The 14,352-nt window shown below is 41.3% G+C and overlaps 1 protein-coding gene across 1 annotated transcript; it reads right to left on the bottom strand.

Annotated features, from left to right (window-relative positions):
• Positions 1-11,843: 11,843 nt before the first annotated feature.
• LOC121880102 (U-scoloptoxin(01)-Cw1a-like) lies at positions 11,844-12,782 on the bottom strand. Its single transcript, XM_042387157.1, has 2 exons — positions 12,762-12,782; positions 11,844-12,518 (listed from the first exon to the last, which is right to left on the bottom strand). The coding sequence occupies exon 2, from the start codon at positions 12,512-12,514 to the stop codon at positions 12,131-12,133; it is 384 nt and encodes a 127-aa protein (XP_042243091.1). The 5' UTR covers positions 12,515-12,518; positions 12,762-12,782; the 3' UTR covers positions 11,844-12,130.
• Positions 12,783-14,352: the final 1,570 nt, after the last annotated feature.

A 14,352-nucleotide genomic window follows, 5' to 3' on the forward strand; every position in this document is an offset into this window, starting at 1 on the left:
AGGTGTGGTGGCGTCACTTAATACACCCTACTTACTTAAATCTATACTAAAACAAAAAAGGATACTAACAGATAGAAAAAATAAAGTTTATAGGAATTTATATTTAATCTCAAGTGGTTATCAAAGGGTAGAGACGAACCTTCAAAGGGCGAGAGTCTGTGTGAGGCTGTGTGAGGCTGTGTGAGGCTGTGTGAGGCTGTGTGAGGCTGGGTGAGTCTGTGTGAGTCAGTGTGAGGCTGTGTGAGGCTGTGTGAGTCTGTGTGAGGCTGTGTGAGGGTGTGTGAGGCTGTGTGAGGCTGTGTGAGGCTGTGTGAGGCTGTGTGAGGCTGTGTGTGAGAGCTGTGTGAGGCTGTGTGTGAGGGCTGTGTGATGAGACACCATACAGCACAGTGAAAGGCGGTGGACACACATTACCTCAGAGATACGAACTGAGAAGGTCAAGGCTACAGTGACCAGAGATTAAAGCAAGCACACACACACGCGCACACACACACACACACACACACACACACACACACACACACACACACACACACACACACACACACACACACACACGAAATTATAGCCCCTCACTATGCCACACTCTATCCTCCTGCTAACCTAACCTAACCTAACCTCTAGCTTTGAGGATGGACTGTGTGTGTGTGTACAGTACATGGCAACTTTCATCCTGGCTCACAGACATATCAGTTATTATTATGGTAATCTGTCAGAGTGAGGGAGGGAAGGAGGGATTGTGTGAGGGAGGGGGGTGGGGGGGAAGGGAGAGTATGGGAATGGGAGGGAAGGGGGAATGTGGGAGGGAGGGAGGCAAGAGTGTCCCAGACTATCTTGGACCCGCCTAAGGTTACCGAGGACGTGAACACAATTACCTGTATAACTCCACTGAAAGATAATCATCGGAACATAAGCCTGAATTAACCTTTAACACACTCATTTAAATATGAAAAGACAATGGAATAAAAACAAAACCATATACCACGGTTGACAGCTACACTCTTCTGCCTCACACACACACACACACACACACACACACACACCTCCAGCGGTCACCACACTTGAGGAAATTAGTCGTGTTTTTATATATTAAGGATATCAAGGAAGAGGAGACAAGGATGAAACCTGAAGACTTAAATTTGATGCTACTAATGGAGACGTAAAGGTGTATGAACTAAGATCCATAGACCTTCAAACTCACATACTATGGTGAGTCTTATTCAAGGTAAAAGTACTTGAAGATGATATACACAAGTGAAAGTTCTCAAGTGCCGTCAACAACAGCGGACATATCGTAAAGAAGAGCCAATAATGATGTCATGTCATTGTAAAGTGTTGTCTCACGGCCCACTCTTCCCTGCCCTTCCCCTTACCCTTCCTTACACCTTCCTCACCCCTTGCCCATTCCTCCTCCCCCGACCGTTCTCCTGTCCGCCCTCTCCTTCACCTTCCTTCTACCTTCCCCCCTCTCCCTCTCCCCCTCCCCTTTCTCCTCCCTGTCCTTCTCTTCCCCCACTCCTCTTCCCCCTCCCTTTCTATAAGACTCCATGAGGTGTTCTTCAATCATGCGGGTCGACCTCAAGAGTACAGGGTGAGACTCATGTGATGTGGCTATGAGATAAAAGATGTTTTGCTCTCTGTAGATATAATATAATTGGGACAAATACTTCCATGCAAGACACAACATTTCTTTCTAACATAGGACTGTGGGCTGGATACCAAATACACAGAACGTCCTTGTGTGTGTGCTCGTCGGGATGATGTATGAGCAGCTAGTACCTCCTGTCACTAGTTATGTTCTACTCAGGTTCTAGATTGAGATGTGATCCAGCTCCCCCACACTCACTCCAACTTCTGATCTAATCTTATCTCAGTTCCTGGTGCTCTGGTGGTAGTTATTGGTGACTCTAGCGGTGATCAATGGTGAATCACCTTTACCTCAGTCACCAGGATCTTACCCAACAAGTTCAACCAGAAAGAGAAAGAGTGTGGGTGATGTTGCCGTACTTATCCACATCATCACCAACAAGAATAACTACATCGGTCACCTGTTGAAGGGAGGTAGAGTGTGGGCAGCAGTGTGTGTGTGTGTGTGTCAGACGTCCCCATCGTCATTTACACAACACCCACGTCGAAGAGCCCAGTGTGTGTGAGACTCACCAAGGACGCTAGCCCGTCTACCTGGCTATACTGTACATGCTGGACCATCTGCCTTGCCACACACACACACACACACACAATAATAATAAACACACACACACACACACACACACACTCACACACACACACACACACACACACACTGAATCCTAGCACCGGGGTAACACTGTGATGAGGGAAGAGGAGGGATGGAGGGAATGATAAAGGGAAGGATTGAGAGAGGGGGAGGGGTATGAAAGGATGGAAAGATGGGGGAATGGATAGATAGGGGGGGGGAGGAGGAAGGAAGGAATAGGAGGAGTATAATGGAAGGATGAATGGAGAGAAGGGAGAGAAGGGAAGGTTGGAAGGTTGGTCACAGAACAAGCATTACCAAACACTGACTGGATATCTAAGGTCACTCCTGCTGGTGCGGCCTCCTTCCGTTTGATCAGTAAAACATAACTGTAGAACATGAACGATAATTACAGACAATAAAATAACAGGAAAATAAAAGGAGATACAAAGACGATAACCTTTGACCCCTTCCTCGTCTGTCTTAACCCTTTCAGTTACGTGATTTAACCCTTTTAGAATGATGACTTAACCCTTTTAGAATGATGACTTAACCCTTTTAGAATGATGACTTAACCCTTTTAGAATGATGACTTAACCCTTTTAGAATGATGACTTAACCCTTTTAGAATGATGACTTAACCCTTTTAGAATGATGACTTAACCCTTTTAGAATGATGACTTAACCCTTTTAGAATGTGACTTAACCCCTTTAGAATGATGACTTAACCCTTTTAGAATGATGACTTAACCCTTTTAGAATGATGACTTAACCCTTTTAGAATGATGACTTAACCCTTTTAGAATGATGAATTAACCCCTTTAGAATGATGACTTAACCCCTTTAGAATGATGACTTAACGTGATTTAACCTTTAGAATGATGACTTTACCCCTTTAGAATGATGACTTAACCCTTTTAGAATGATGACTTAACCCCTTTAGAATGATGACTTAACCCTTTTAGAATGATGACTTAACCCTTTTAGAATGATGACTTAACCCTTTTAGAATGATGACTTAACCCTTTTAGAATGATGACTTAACCCTTTTAGAATGATGACTTAACCCTTTTAAAATGATGACTTAACCCCTTTAGAATGATGACTTAACCCTTTTAGAATGATGACTTAACCCTTTTAGAATGATGACTTAACCCCTTTAGAATGATGACTTAAATGATGACTTAACCCTTTAGAATGATGACTTTACCCCTTTAGAATGATGACTTAACCCCTTTAGAATGATGACTTAACCCCTTTAGAATGATGACTTAACCCTTTTAGAATGATGACTTAACCCTTTTAGAATGATGACTTAACCCTTTTAGAATGATGACTTAACCCTTTTAGAATGATGACTTAACCCCTTTAGAATGATGACTTAACCCTTTTAGAATGATGACTTCACCCCTTTAGAATGATGATTTAAACAATGACTTTCCATCATTCTTATCTATATCCAATAAAGTTTACATGATGTTTGTTTTTTGTCAATTGAAAATCAAAACAAAGAAAAACAAAAACAACATTCGTCTTTCTTCTTTCAAAACAAAATAACAAAATAAGCAAAAGACATTTTCTAAACATTATTAATAAGATTTTCTTCCAAAGTAAAATTCCTTATAAAAAATTTACCGATAGTTTGGTTCATTATATAATTTCTCAACAAATTTTAACGACGATGATAAAATCTAACATTAGCCAACGTGTCATATAAAATTTGAATTAATGTTAAACTGTAAAGAATAAATATACTACATTACTACACTGCTTCACTCTACCATCTAAAGCTGAGTACAGTAAAGATCACCTCAAGCTTAGACACACAAAGCTTATTTCACTTGAAGGTTATAGGTTAGGTTGGGTTAGCGTTAGGTTGGTTAATATTCAGGTGATAATGTATGCAGGAGTGTTTAGCGGCCTCCAGCGTCCATCTGAAGGTCGTCTGATGGGGCGGGGGTAGAGAGAGAGAGAGAGAGAGAGAGAGAGAGAGAGAGAGAGAGATTGACTATATTGACCATTTACTTCATTGAACTTGGATCCATTAAGACTTGAGGCCCTTAGGTTAGGTTAGGCTAGGCTAGGTTAGGTTAGGCTAGGTTAGGTTAGACGCTGGGGGATTAGTACTTCTTGCGTCTGGGCCCATTTAAGGTACCAGCCACGGAACTGTAGTACAAGGTTTCAGTCAGTCTCTACCCTTTCCTCTTACGAGCCACAGCACGACCACAAGCAGGGAGGGAAGGGGTGGGGAGGGATGGGGAAGTGGAGGGGCGAGGAGGGAGGAGGTGGGGCGGCGAGGGATGGGAAGATGGGGAGAGATTGAGAGGGAAGGGGAGAGAAGAAGAGGGATGGGGGAGAGGAGGGTGGAGGGGAAGGGGGAAGAAAATGAGTGGGAGGAGAAGGAGAGGGAAGGAGAAGAAAGAGGAGAAAAAGAGAGAGAGGAGAGGGCACTAGTTAGCCTCACCATCCTCCTAAATATCCAATTCTGACCCGTAATCTTTCATTCTATTTTGATCCTCGCAATATTTGGGTATAAAGATTATTTTACCAAGACGACGTTGCACAGGTGACAAAGTCGGGTCAAAGGTCACCGAGGGATGAGAGGAGAGAGAGAGAGAGAGAGTGAGAGACAGGGGTTAGAGGAGTCGGCAGAAAAATCGTGAGAATATTTTGAGGAGTTACTTGTACACATACACTGTTGGTATAATGAGCAGCACTGTATTTAAGAAGTCGTCATTGTGAGAAGAGTCATTCTATTTACGATATTTTACCTATGTTGTGTTTGTGTTATTTTTAAGGTTTCCCTCATATCTGTGTTGTCATATGATGGAATAAAAATGAGTCTGAATGACCACTCGTATGACAAAACCTCAATTCTTCTTCTCATTTACACATCGTGACAAACCAGTTATCCTTGATCTCTCAACTTGACGGATCAACCAAAAGAGCTGTTGTATTAAAAGCTTGTGAACTTGACTTTTTCTCATCTAATAATCTAAAAAACTACACTAACTTTGATACTTTGAAGATAATAATAAAAGCAAACACAAATAAGAAGCAAAAAATACGGTTTCTTTTCATTTCAAGTAATATTGAGGGAATGATCTGTCATCAACATCTTTATTATCTCGTATCACCACAAAGGAATTCACTCGTGTGGTCTTTGTTGAGAGTCGACCTTCAGTGCTCTTCTGCTTCCCAAAGGCGATCGACGGGACCAAGAATATCTTAGGGTCGAAGGTGAGACGGATATGGCTGGAGTATCCGGGAGGAAAATGTGAGGCGGACAGCAAAAGACGGTGAAGAGGTGACTGGAAATAAGCAACAGGTAAGGCGGGGAAAATGGGTGGTGACGAGACTGGTGAGTTGACCGCCTTATACTTTAGTTATAGACTGATGAGATGACCGCCTTATACTTTAGTTATAGACTGATGAGATGACCGCCTTATACTTTAGTTATAGACTGATGAGATGGCCGCCTTATACTTAAGTTATAGACTGATGAGATGGCCGCCTTATACTTTAGTTATAGACTGATGAGATGACCGCCTTATACTTAAGTTATAGACTGATGAGATGGCCGCCTTATACTTTAGTTACAGACTGATGAGATGACCGCCTTATACTTTAGTTATAGACTGATGAGATGGCCGCCTTATACTTAAGTTATAGAGAGCGAGGAGAAAAACGTAGTGAACTAAAAATTAACACTACTTGTAATGGTATCAAGAGAATTATAGAACAAATCTTTACTTTATCTAAAAAAAAAAATAACAAATATATTTTAATTTTCTTTCGGCTATAAATCGGAAAGATTAGTTGGGCGTTTCCTTGTAAACAATTTCTGGGGATAAAACACACGTGATTATTTTTCCAATTACAACACAGGTTTAGAGATTAAACCAATGAATGAACTTTTTTTTATCAATGTGAATCGTTCTAATTAATGTTTTATTTTTTTGGCTCATATTAATCAAATGTTTCTCTTGTATGTTCTCTGTTTATCTCTACCTAGTGTGTGTGTGTGTGTGTGTGTGTGTGTGTGTGTGTAAAGTTAGGTTAGATTAGGTTACCGTTTTTACCGTGTGTATGGTATGCCAAGGTCCTACCGGTGTGAGAGCCAAAGGTGACAATGTCAGTGTAAGTATTCAACACTCGAGAGACCTTGTGGCAGTCATACTAAATTTGCCAGACGCGAGTGAGTCAGGTACGCTTACAACTTTACCACCCCCAGCTTAAAACACACACACACACACACACACACACACAACAGATTTTCCATACTTAGTAGCTTCTGGTTTTGTGGTGTCAATGTTGGCTTCGATATTATGTTGTGGCATAACACAAATCTAACTTTTCACATACTTAATATTTTGTGTGTGTGTTAAGGAAAATATTTGAGTACATGATTTGTTTTTACAGTGTGGATGATGCCCGAGTCTAAATAAAACAATTTCTTCTGTTAATGACAAGTTTTTAGTGTCGTAACCCCACGTAGTTGAATGCTAGATTTAACATGGTGTTTAAAACGTATGGTAATGTTTAATATATATTTTTTGATCGGACAGTGTAGGAAGGTTAGAGCGGGGTCGTAAAACCTTCAGTATGGGTACGGGTTGGTAAGGGGGGCGGCAGTATGACCTTGTGTATGGGCGGTAGGTGGCGGCGAGGGGGCAGCAGATGGGCAACTAGAGGTCAAGGGGTGGAAGTGTGTGGGCAAAACAGGTTTATCCACGGTGGATATCTGTGAAGAAAATTAATTTTGTAATTGATACAACTCTGAATGCAAAATGTATAAAGGAATTGAAAATTATGTGCTACATGAGGGAGAGATATTGTGCAAAACTAAATGAAAACATGGTTATTCATTACACTTCTTCAGTAACAGGCTCTGTGGCGTTTGGTAACCAACCATCAACAGAAGGAGGAGCTGTGTGTGTTGGTGGGAGGGTGTAGTGACCTGTCGTCCAGGAAGGGTACAACAGGCTATGCACCCTTCACCACCAGTGTAACACGAACTTCTGAGCGGAACTGTACTTACGGTAAAACTCAGGGTTACGCTGCCATATCCACGTCGGCACGCCACCCGCTGTTGGAAGTTGAGTCTGAAGTATAAATGATGTTTCGTGTGTGTGTTTGTTTGTTTGTGTGTGTGTGTGTGTGTGTGTGTGTGTGTGTGTGGAGAACAAAAAAAAAAAATAGTTGAGTGCCCCAGGCCCCCCCAAGCCAAGGTCACGCTGCTGCCCGCGGTGCTCGGGTGAAGGCGAAAGTGAAATAGTTTGCTGAGGTGCTCACACTGCCCCAAGTGGCGGGGTTCCCTTGGGTGCTGGCCTGAGTCTTGTGTTGTTTGCTGTTGCTGATGCGGATGTGCGTTAACAGGTTTGGTTAATCTTGATTGTTTTTAAAATTTCTCGTATACACAACTTGTTTATGAAGAAAGGTATATATAAACGACTTTCTTCCGGTGAGTCGACCATCATTACTAAAATAACTTATTATACCGTGTCCAAATATTATTGTTTAATCATAATTCCTTAATTAATTTCAAGAGATAAGAAAAACTAGAACCAGGTATTGGCAGCTGTGAGACTCTGTAGTGATCATTTGTCAAAGACAGTTTCGGGTTTTATAATAAATTACAGCTAAAGAAAATTCATCATAACCTGAGGAATATCGTCAGGATCGATTGTAATATGTCTCTTTATTTCTCGTTTCCTTGGCATTTGATGTATGAATCTTCCTCCTCATGTTCAATACCATTCTTGCTTAATTCTCCTTTATCAATCCAGAGACAAAATAAAAGTAAGACCACGCATTTGTGTTCAGACTTTTGTTTATACTAATGTACTGCCGTGAAAGAGGAGAACACTATGTTGGTCTCCTCAAGGTCTCTATGGGCAGTTCTCCGTGTGTATAGAGATCAAAGCTTATAGACCCGGTGCTGTTTAGGGGCAGTATGCAGGAGAAGACCTTGGGAGAGGAACACGTTAGCCAGCAGCGGACATACCTCACCTTTCAGATAATAGTGTGAGCTGCGACCCATCTTCACATCGCTTCCTGGCTTGTTGCTCGTATCTTGCAGCCCAGGAATAATAATGTCCCTCGGTTTTATGTATAAACTCCAAGAAATTGTTCCCATTAACTGAGCTCATTATGTATTAGATGATTATTGATAGATATATACATTCTCTTCTCTTAGTTTACCAGCGTCTGATTAACCTCCCACTCAAACAATACCAAGGACGATAGCGTTGAGGAAGACACAATAAAAATCCCCAGAGGCGTACAAACACGAACACAGAAAAACGTGGAGCGAGAGTGAGAAGGTCATGGCAAGAAGGTGACGGGGGGAGCCATAGGAAGACGAGGAGGTGGACGACGAAGCATTTGCCGCACGACCTGACTCTTAACTGTAAAATTTCGTCCGTTGGTGAGCGTTTCGGCACCACGGTATAGCTTCTCGAGGTCTGCCTAGTAGTAGTATCGTGATTTTCAGCAGCGTAGATTAAGACGAGAGAAGTTTCTATTGTATGTTCTTTAAGCCAAAGATTAATGTACTAAAAGGTGTTAAAGCTGGTTGACTTCTATATGCATATACAGTACAGTAAAGGATTCTTCATATACCACAACCTTCATATTTACACAATAACAACAACAATAACTACAATAACAATAAAAATCTGAAAATAATATTGCTATCAGTTTTTCTTCCGTTATTTTTTTTATAGTTCATAGCGAAATTATAATGTTCTGTTGACCATTGAGAGAGGAGTTGAGATGACGAATCCCTATTAAGTAGAGTCTATGAGTTATTCAGGCTTAGAATGTTATGACAAAGACAAAAGGATACTAAGAATTTGTCATCAGGTTTTCTTGAGTCATTGCGAGTCTCATAGTCAATTATTTGGTCACCCCTTAAATATGAATATACAGTTTTCTTTGATAGTAAAATTTTAAAGGGTAAACTAATGTGTATCATAGTAATGCTAAAGGTAAGATACTTCCAGTTTCCATTGTTGGGTTATCCTAGGTCGAGTTTACTTATTTTTAACCCTTATTTGTATCCAAACACTGCCTGTGTACAGTATATTGTATACCTGCACTGTCTGTGTACAATGTATACTTGGACTGTCTGTGTACATTGTATACCTGGACTGTGTGTACATTGTATTCCTGTACTGTTTGTGCACATTGTATACCTGGACTGTCTGTGTACATAGTATTCCTGCTCTGTCTGTGTACATTGTATACCTGCATTGTATATAGATTGCTTTAATACCTGGTCTATGATGCTAGTTGTATTCCTGGGCTGTTTAGGTTCATGAACTTGTATAGCGATTTTACTAAATATCTATCTATCTATCTACAGCACTTACACAGGAACATTATATGGACGTCTGAGCACTGTGAGTCATGACTGAGATGACCAATGCTCGTTGACGGACAAGCAGATACTAAATCAAGACTCACTTTACAAGCGGGAGAACGCAGCTGCAGTTTATACTTATATTCCAAAGGGCAGTAAATATTGACTATCTCTGATGGACGCCAAAAAGCCTCTACTGTACTGTCCATATGACCCATCAACCAGCAGCTACACACTTGAGCCAGAGGAAACTGAAAACATAAGGAGTGATTTGAGCAGAACTCCTACAAACACCCCCATCAGAGTACGACAACAACCATAGATGAATCCCCAAAATGTTATCAAACTTCAAGGAGTCCATTACTACCCTTTCTCTTCCCCACAGTGTTGCTTCACTCTCTCTCTCTTTTACAGGTACTGTACTTTAACGGGCAATGTTCAGTGGATTTGACATCCTGTGAACCGCTGGCAAGGCCGTGGACTCGTAACACTCGTCTTGCCCACGGTGCCCACCGTTTATCTGTGGAGGTCGGTCACACTAGATTACAGTGGTTCCCAAACTGGGGGCCATGGCCCCCTGGGGGGCCATACAGCAAAATTTAGGGGGCCATAAGCTGAGGCTATGTACACATAAAAATCCCAAGCCTCACCACACTAGAACAGCCAGTCAGCAGCTGAGCCAGCCAGAGATATGGATTGGGAGAGGGGGGCCATGGATAAGGATCATATATGAAAAGTGGGTAATGATCAGAAAAAGTTTGGGAACCACTGCACTAGAATAACCCGTTATAGTACATCCTTCTTTCCTCACACAGCCAAACTGTGGAACGCTCTGCCTTCTGTGTTTCCATACTCATACAATCTGTCTCACCTCAAAAAGCTGGTTTTCCGGCATCTTCCTGGTGTGGATTGACATCATCTTTTTCTCTCATTTTTACTTATCCCCCCCCCCGGGCCCTGTTGTGGGTTCGACGATCTATGCCTGGTTAGGCTATTCCCATTATTGTATTGTTATTTATTTATTAATATTTAGTTCCCAACGTTTCGAGGAGTACAGTCACTCTCCCCGAGTTATTCTGGGAACAGTTCACATTATTGAGCTATTTTATATGAATAAGTCGTAAAATAAACCTCGTAAACTAAATACCAGAATATATTGTTACACCAAAAATAGTAAAAATATCCCCTCGTAAAAGTGATAATCAACCCAGAGTGAACTGTACACAACACTTAACGGTGGTGAGGCGTATTATAATACATTGCTGTACTACACTTCACTTTTCATATATCATTATTAACTGTAAACCAGGCAACTCGACCCTACAACATTCAATGGATAATATGTTTTGATGAAATAATCCTCATTAAAATAGATTATAACACCGAAAAAACTAAACAATCATTAAGTCTACGTTAAAAAACAAAAAAAATTAAGCAAAGAAGATTAATGTAGAGAAAGGTAGATTATGGCGTATTACTGCGCTTCAACAACTAAATGCTTCAAGACCTTAGTTACTGAAGCACAGTGATAACATTATAACAACAACAACAACAACTAATACTCATAACCTTGGGCTTAAACCTAAAATATATAATACCTTTGTGTGATTATGGGTCTCTATTCTCTATAACTGGCGGGTTTGTACACTAAGAAAACTGCTCACAGATATAATTTTACATACGGGTTAAATAAGACGATTATAAAGCTAAAATGTATTAAGACATTGATTATTTTACTCTTGTTTTTGTTATGCTAATTCGACTATTATTTTGATGGATATAAAAAGTTCCAATAATAATAATCTTTCAGGTAAAGTTCAAATAGATAAAATTGTCTCACTGTAACTATATTTCACGGTAATAAAATGACATAACAAGTGGATAATTGTTATTTGTATGCGAAGATTATGTCAAATGTGGGTTTTTTGTAGTTTTTTTTTTAGTGTCACTATAGTGTTATATAAAGAGTTATGGTCTATGATCTGATTATAGGTACAGAAAGATTAATTGTGTATCTTGTGTAGGGAGAGTAAGGAAGGTTTACCCACACACCCACCCACACACACACACACACCCACACACACACCCACACACACACACACACACACCCACCACACACACACACACACACACACACACACACACCCACACACACACACACACACACCCACACACACACACACACACACACCCACACACACACAATACACTTTCCCTCTATGTATATTAGTTCATGAAATGTGATAATAATATAAAACTGCATCATCATTGACTAAGATTTATTAATAGAAGAAACATTTGAGCAATTTCGTTGGTTTGTGTAGGAGACATCAACAATCATCATCTAGACAATGTGTCCCTCTCTCACCCTGCCAGACACACATGACTCACTGAGAGCATCGGGTCATTGCTTCAGGACGCGAGAGAAGTGTAATGGGAAGAGAGAGTACGATGTGTCACCAGGAAATTCGGAATAAGAGTTGGACGTCTTATAGGTTGTCGAGGTCTGGTAGGGAGGTTGGGAGGACTGTGAGGTGTAACTGAAACGCTTATCTCCTCTCGGGGATGACGCCGAACTCGGAGTTGCTGATATCGAAGAGGTTAGCGGCTTCCTCGCAGGGGAAGGCATCGTCGGCGTGGGAGCAGGTGAGGGACTCCTGGTTGAAGACGGTCTGGTTGCCGCACACGAAGGAGAAGTGGGCTGTCTCGAGAAGAGCTCCGGTTTCGTCAACGATGGGGTAACACACGTGGAAGATCTCACAGTTGTTGTCGACGTCGGCGTAGTAGCCATAGGCGCGGTTGTCGCAGGTGAAGGTGGTCTGGAGACTGCGAGCCCTCAACAGTGTCTCCGCTGCGTCAGGAAGAACGTAGGCCATACGGGCGGTGGCGACGGCGGCGAGTGCCAGAACGACGGCGAGAACAAGATGGGCCATGATGCTGTGGATTAAAGAGAATCTGATTAATTTCTCTGTTAATGTTCTACCCTCTTGGTGTACAGTACAAACCTTGTCTGTAATATCCAAGTTAAAAAAAAAAATTGTCCTGGGTGAAATTAAAGTTACTGCAGTCACCTGATTTGACAATATAATTCAAATATATATTTCATATCACAGGAATTTATCTGCGGAAGTTGAATGATGCATTAGACACCCCTGGCAGGGAGTGGGATCGTGAGCGTACCTGCTGGTGAGGAGTCTTCGAGATGAATGTGGGAGTAAACGAAACTTCCTCTCCTTAAATACTGTATAAGGTGACCCTGGCCGCCTCTCCTTGCCCTTCTGACTTGAGGAACATCTACCCTCTTCACCTATCCTGCTGCTCAATAATTATCACCATTACATAAAAAGATTTCCTCATAGTAACACACCTACGAATGAATTTCAAGCCATTACCTGTAAAACAACTTAGACAAAAGAGGTCCTGTACACATTCACAAGGTAATATACGACTTTCATTATTGGATATTTTGGCCCATGGTGTACCAAGTAAAGATTTGGTTTATGAGATATGGAGTCCCAGTACTAAGGGGGGTTAGGGGGGTGGGGGAACGTCCCTCTGGGGTCTCTCTCTCTCTCTCTCTCTCTGACCTTGACCTCAGACTTATTTCTTACACACGATTATATATATTATTCTAACACTCAATTAATTATTTTAGTTTTATCAGATTTATTCGATCCGTTGTCTGGGGATATTAAATTCACACACACACACACACACACACACTTTTATTCATGCTTTACTCCACCTGTTTGTTTTTAATAAGAACAACACAGATACAGGTACAAACACAGGTACAGGTAGACAAACAAAAGCACACCAAGATTGATATCACTGATGGTGCGGTGATGAAGGAACATTTCCACGACACACTGCAATAGTTTGTTCAAGTCCTTGTTCCGATAGTACCACGAACACAAAGGCTGAGAATGTTGACTATGTACCCCGGACCAGATGCTACCATATAAAACTGTTTAATTATAACGTTGAATTTCATACTTAAGTTACTCATGTGTCTAAATGTATAAACAATTAAGTAAATATAAAAGCATAGAGATAAATTAATATATATATATATATATATATATATATATATATATATATATATATATATATATATATATATATATATATATATATATATATATATATATATATATATATATATATATATATATATATATTAACTGGGCTATCCGTAGACAGTACTGTACATGACCTAATTCTTTATCCAGGACAAATTTACCTAAAAATCCCATATAAATTAGTTTACAACTGATTACCAGACAAAGAAAAGGTAAACAATACACTTACTAGCGATAGTGTGTGTGTGTGTGTGTTTAATGGGTGCTTCGTGGGCCCAGGCTAGACCAGCGTGGGATCTCGGAGCAGCAGTGGGCCCCAGAGGGACGGCACACAGGCCCACTGGCATGTGGACACATCCTGGCGCCTACCAACCACTGCCCCGCTGCTTTGCGGATTAACCTTGCTAGGTATAAGGCTACGGGAGTAAACCCGAACAAAAAATCTGCGGTGGAGCCCCGCACCGGGCAGACATGCTTACAGAGCTCCATCAAGACCACAACGGTGGCATAGGCGGAAGAGGTGACCACCATGGGAACCCAACGACTACACCGGCGGACGAGGGCAATGCCTGATGGACAGGCTACAAAAGCAAAACCCAACAAACTGGGCTATCGGCAGTCCATTGCAACTCTCCCTCTCCCCAGTCGTTGCAGCTACCAGCACCTCTGGATCAGGAAAAGGGAGAGCC

Source organism: Homarus americanus, unplaced genomic scaffold (genome assembly GCF_018991925.1).
Source record: "Homarus americanus isolate GMGI-L3 unplaced genomic scaffold, GMGI_Hamer_2.0 scaffold30108, whole genome shotgun sequence".
Lineage (NCBI taxonomy): Eukaryota > Metazoa > Arthropoda > Malacostraca > Decapoda > Nephropidae > Homarus > Homarus americanus.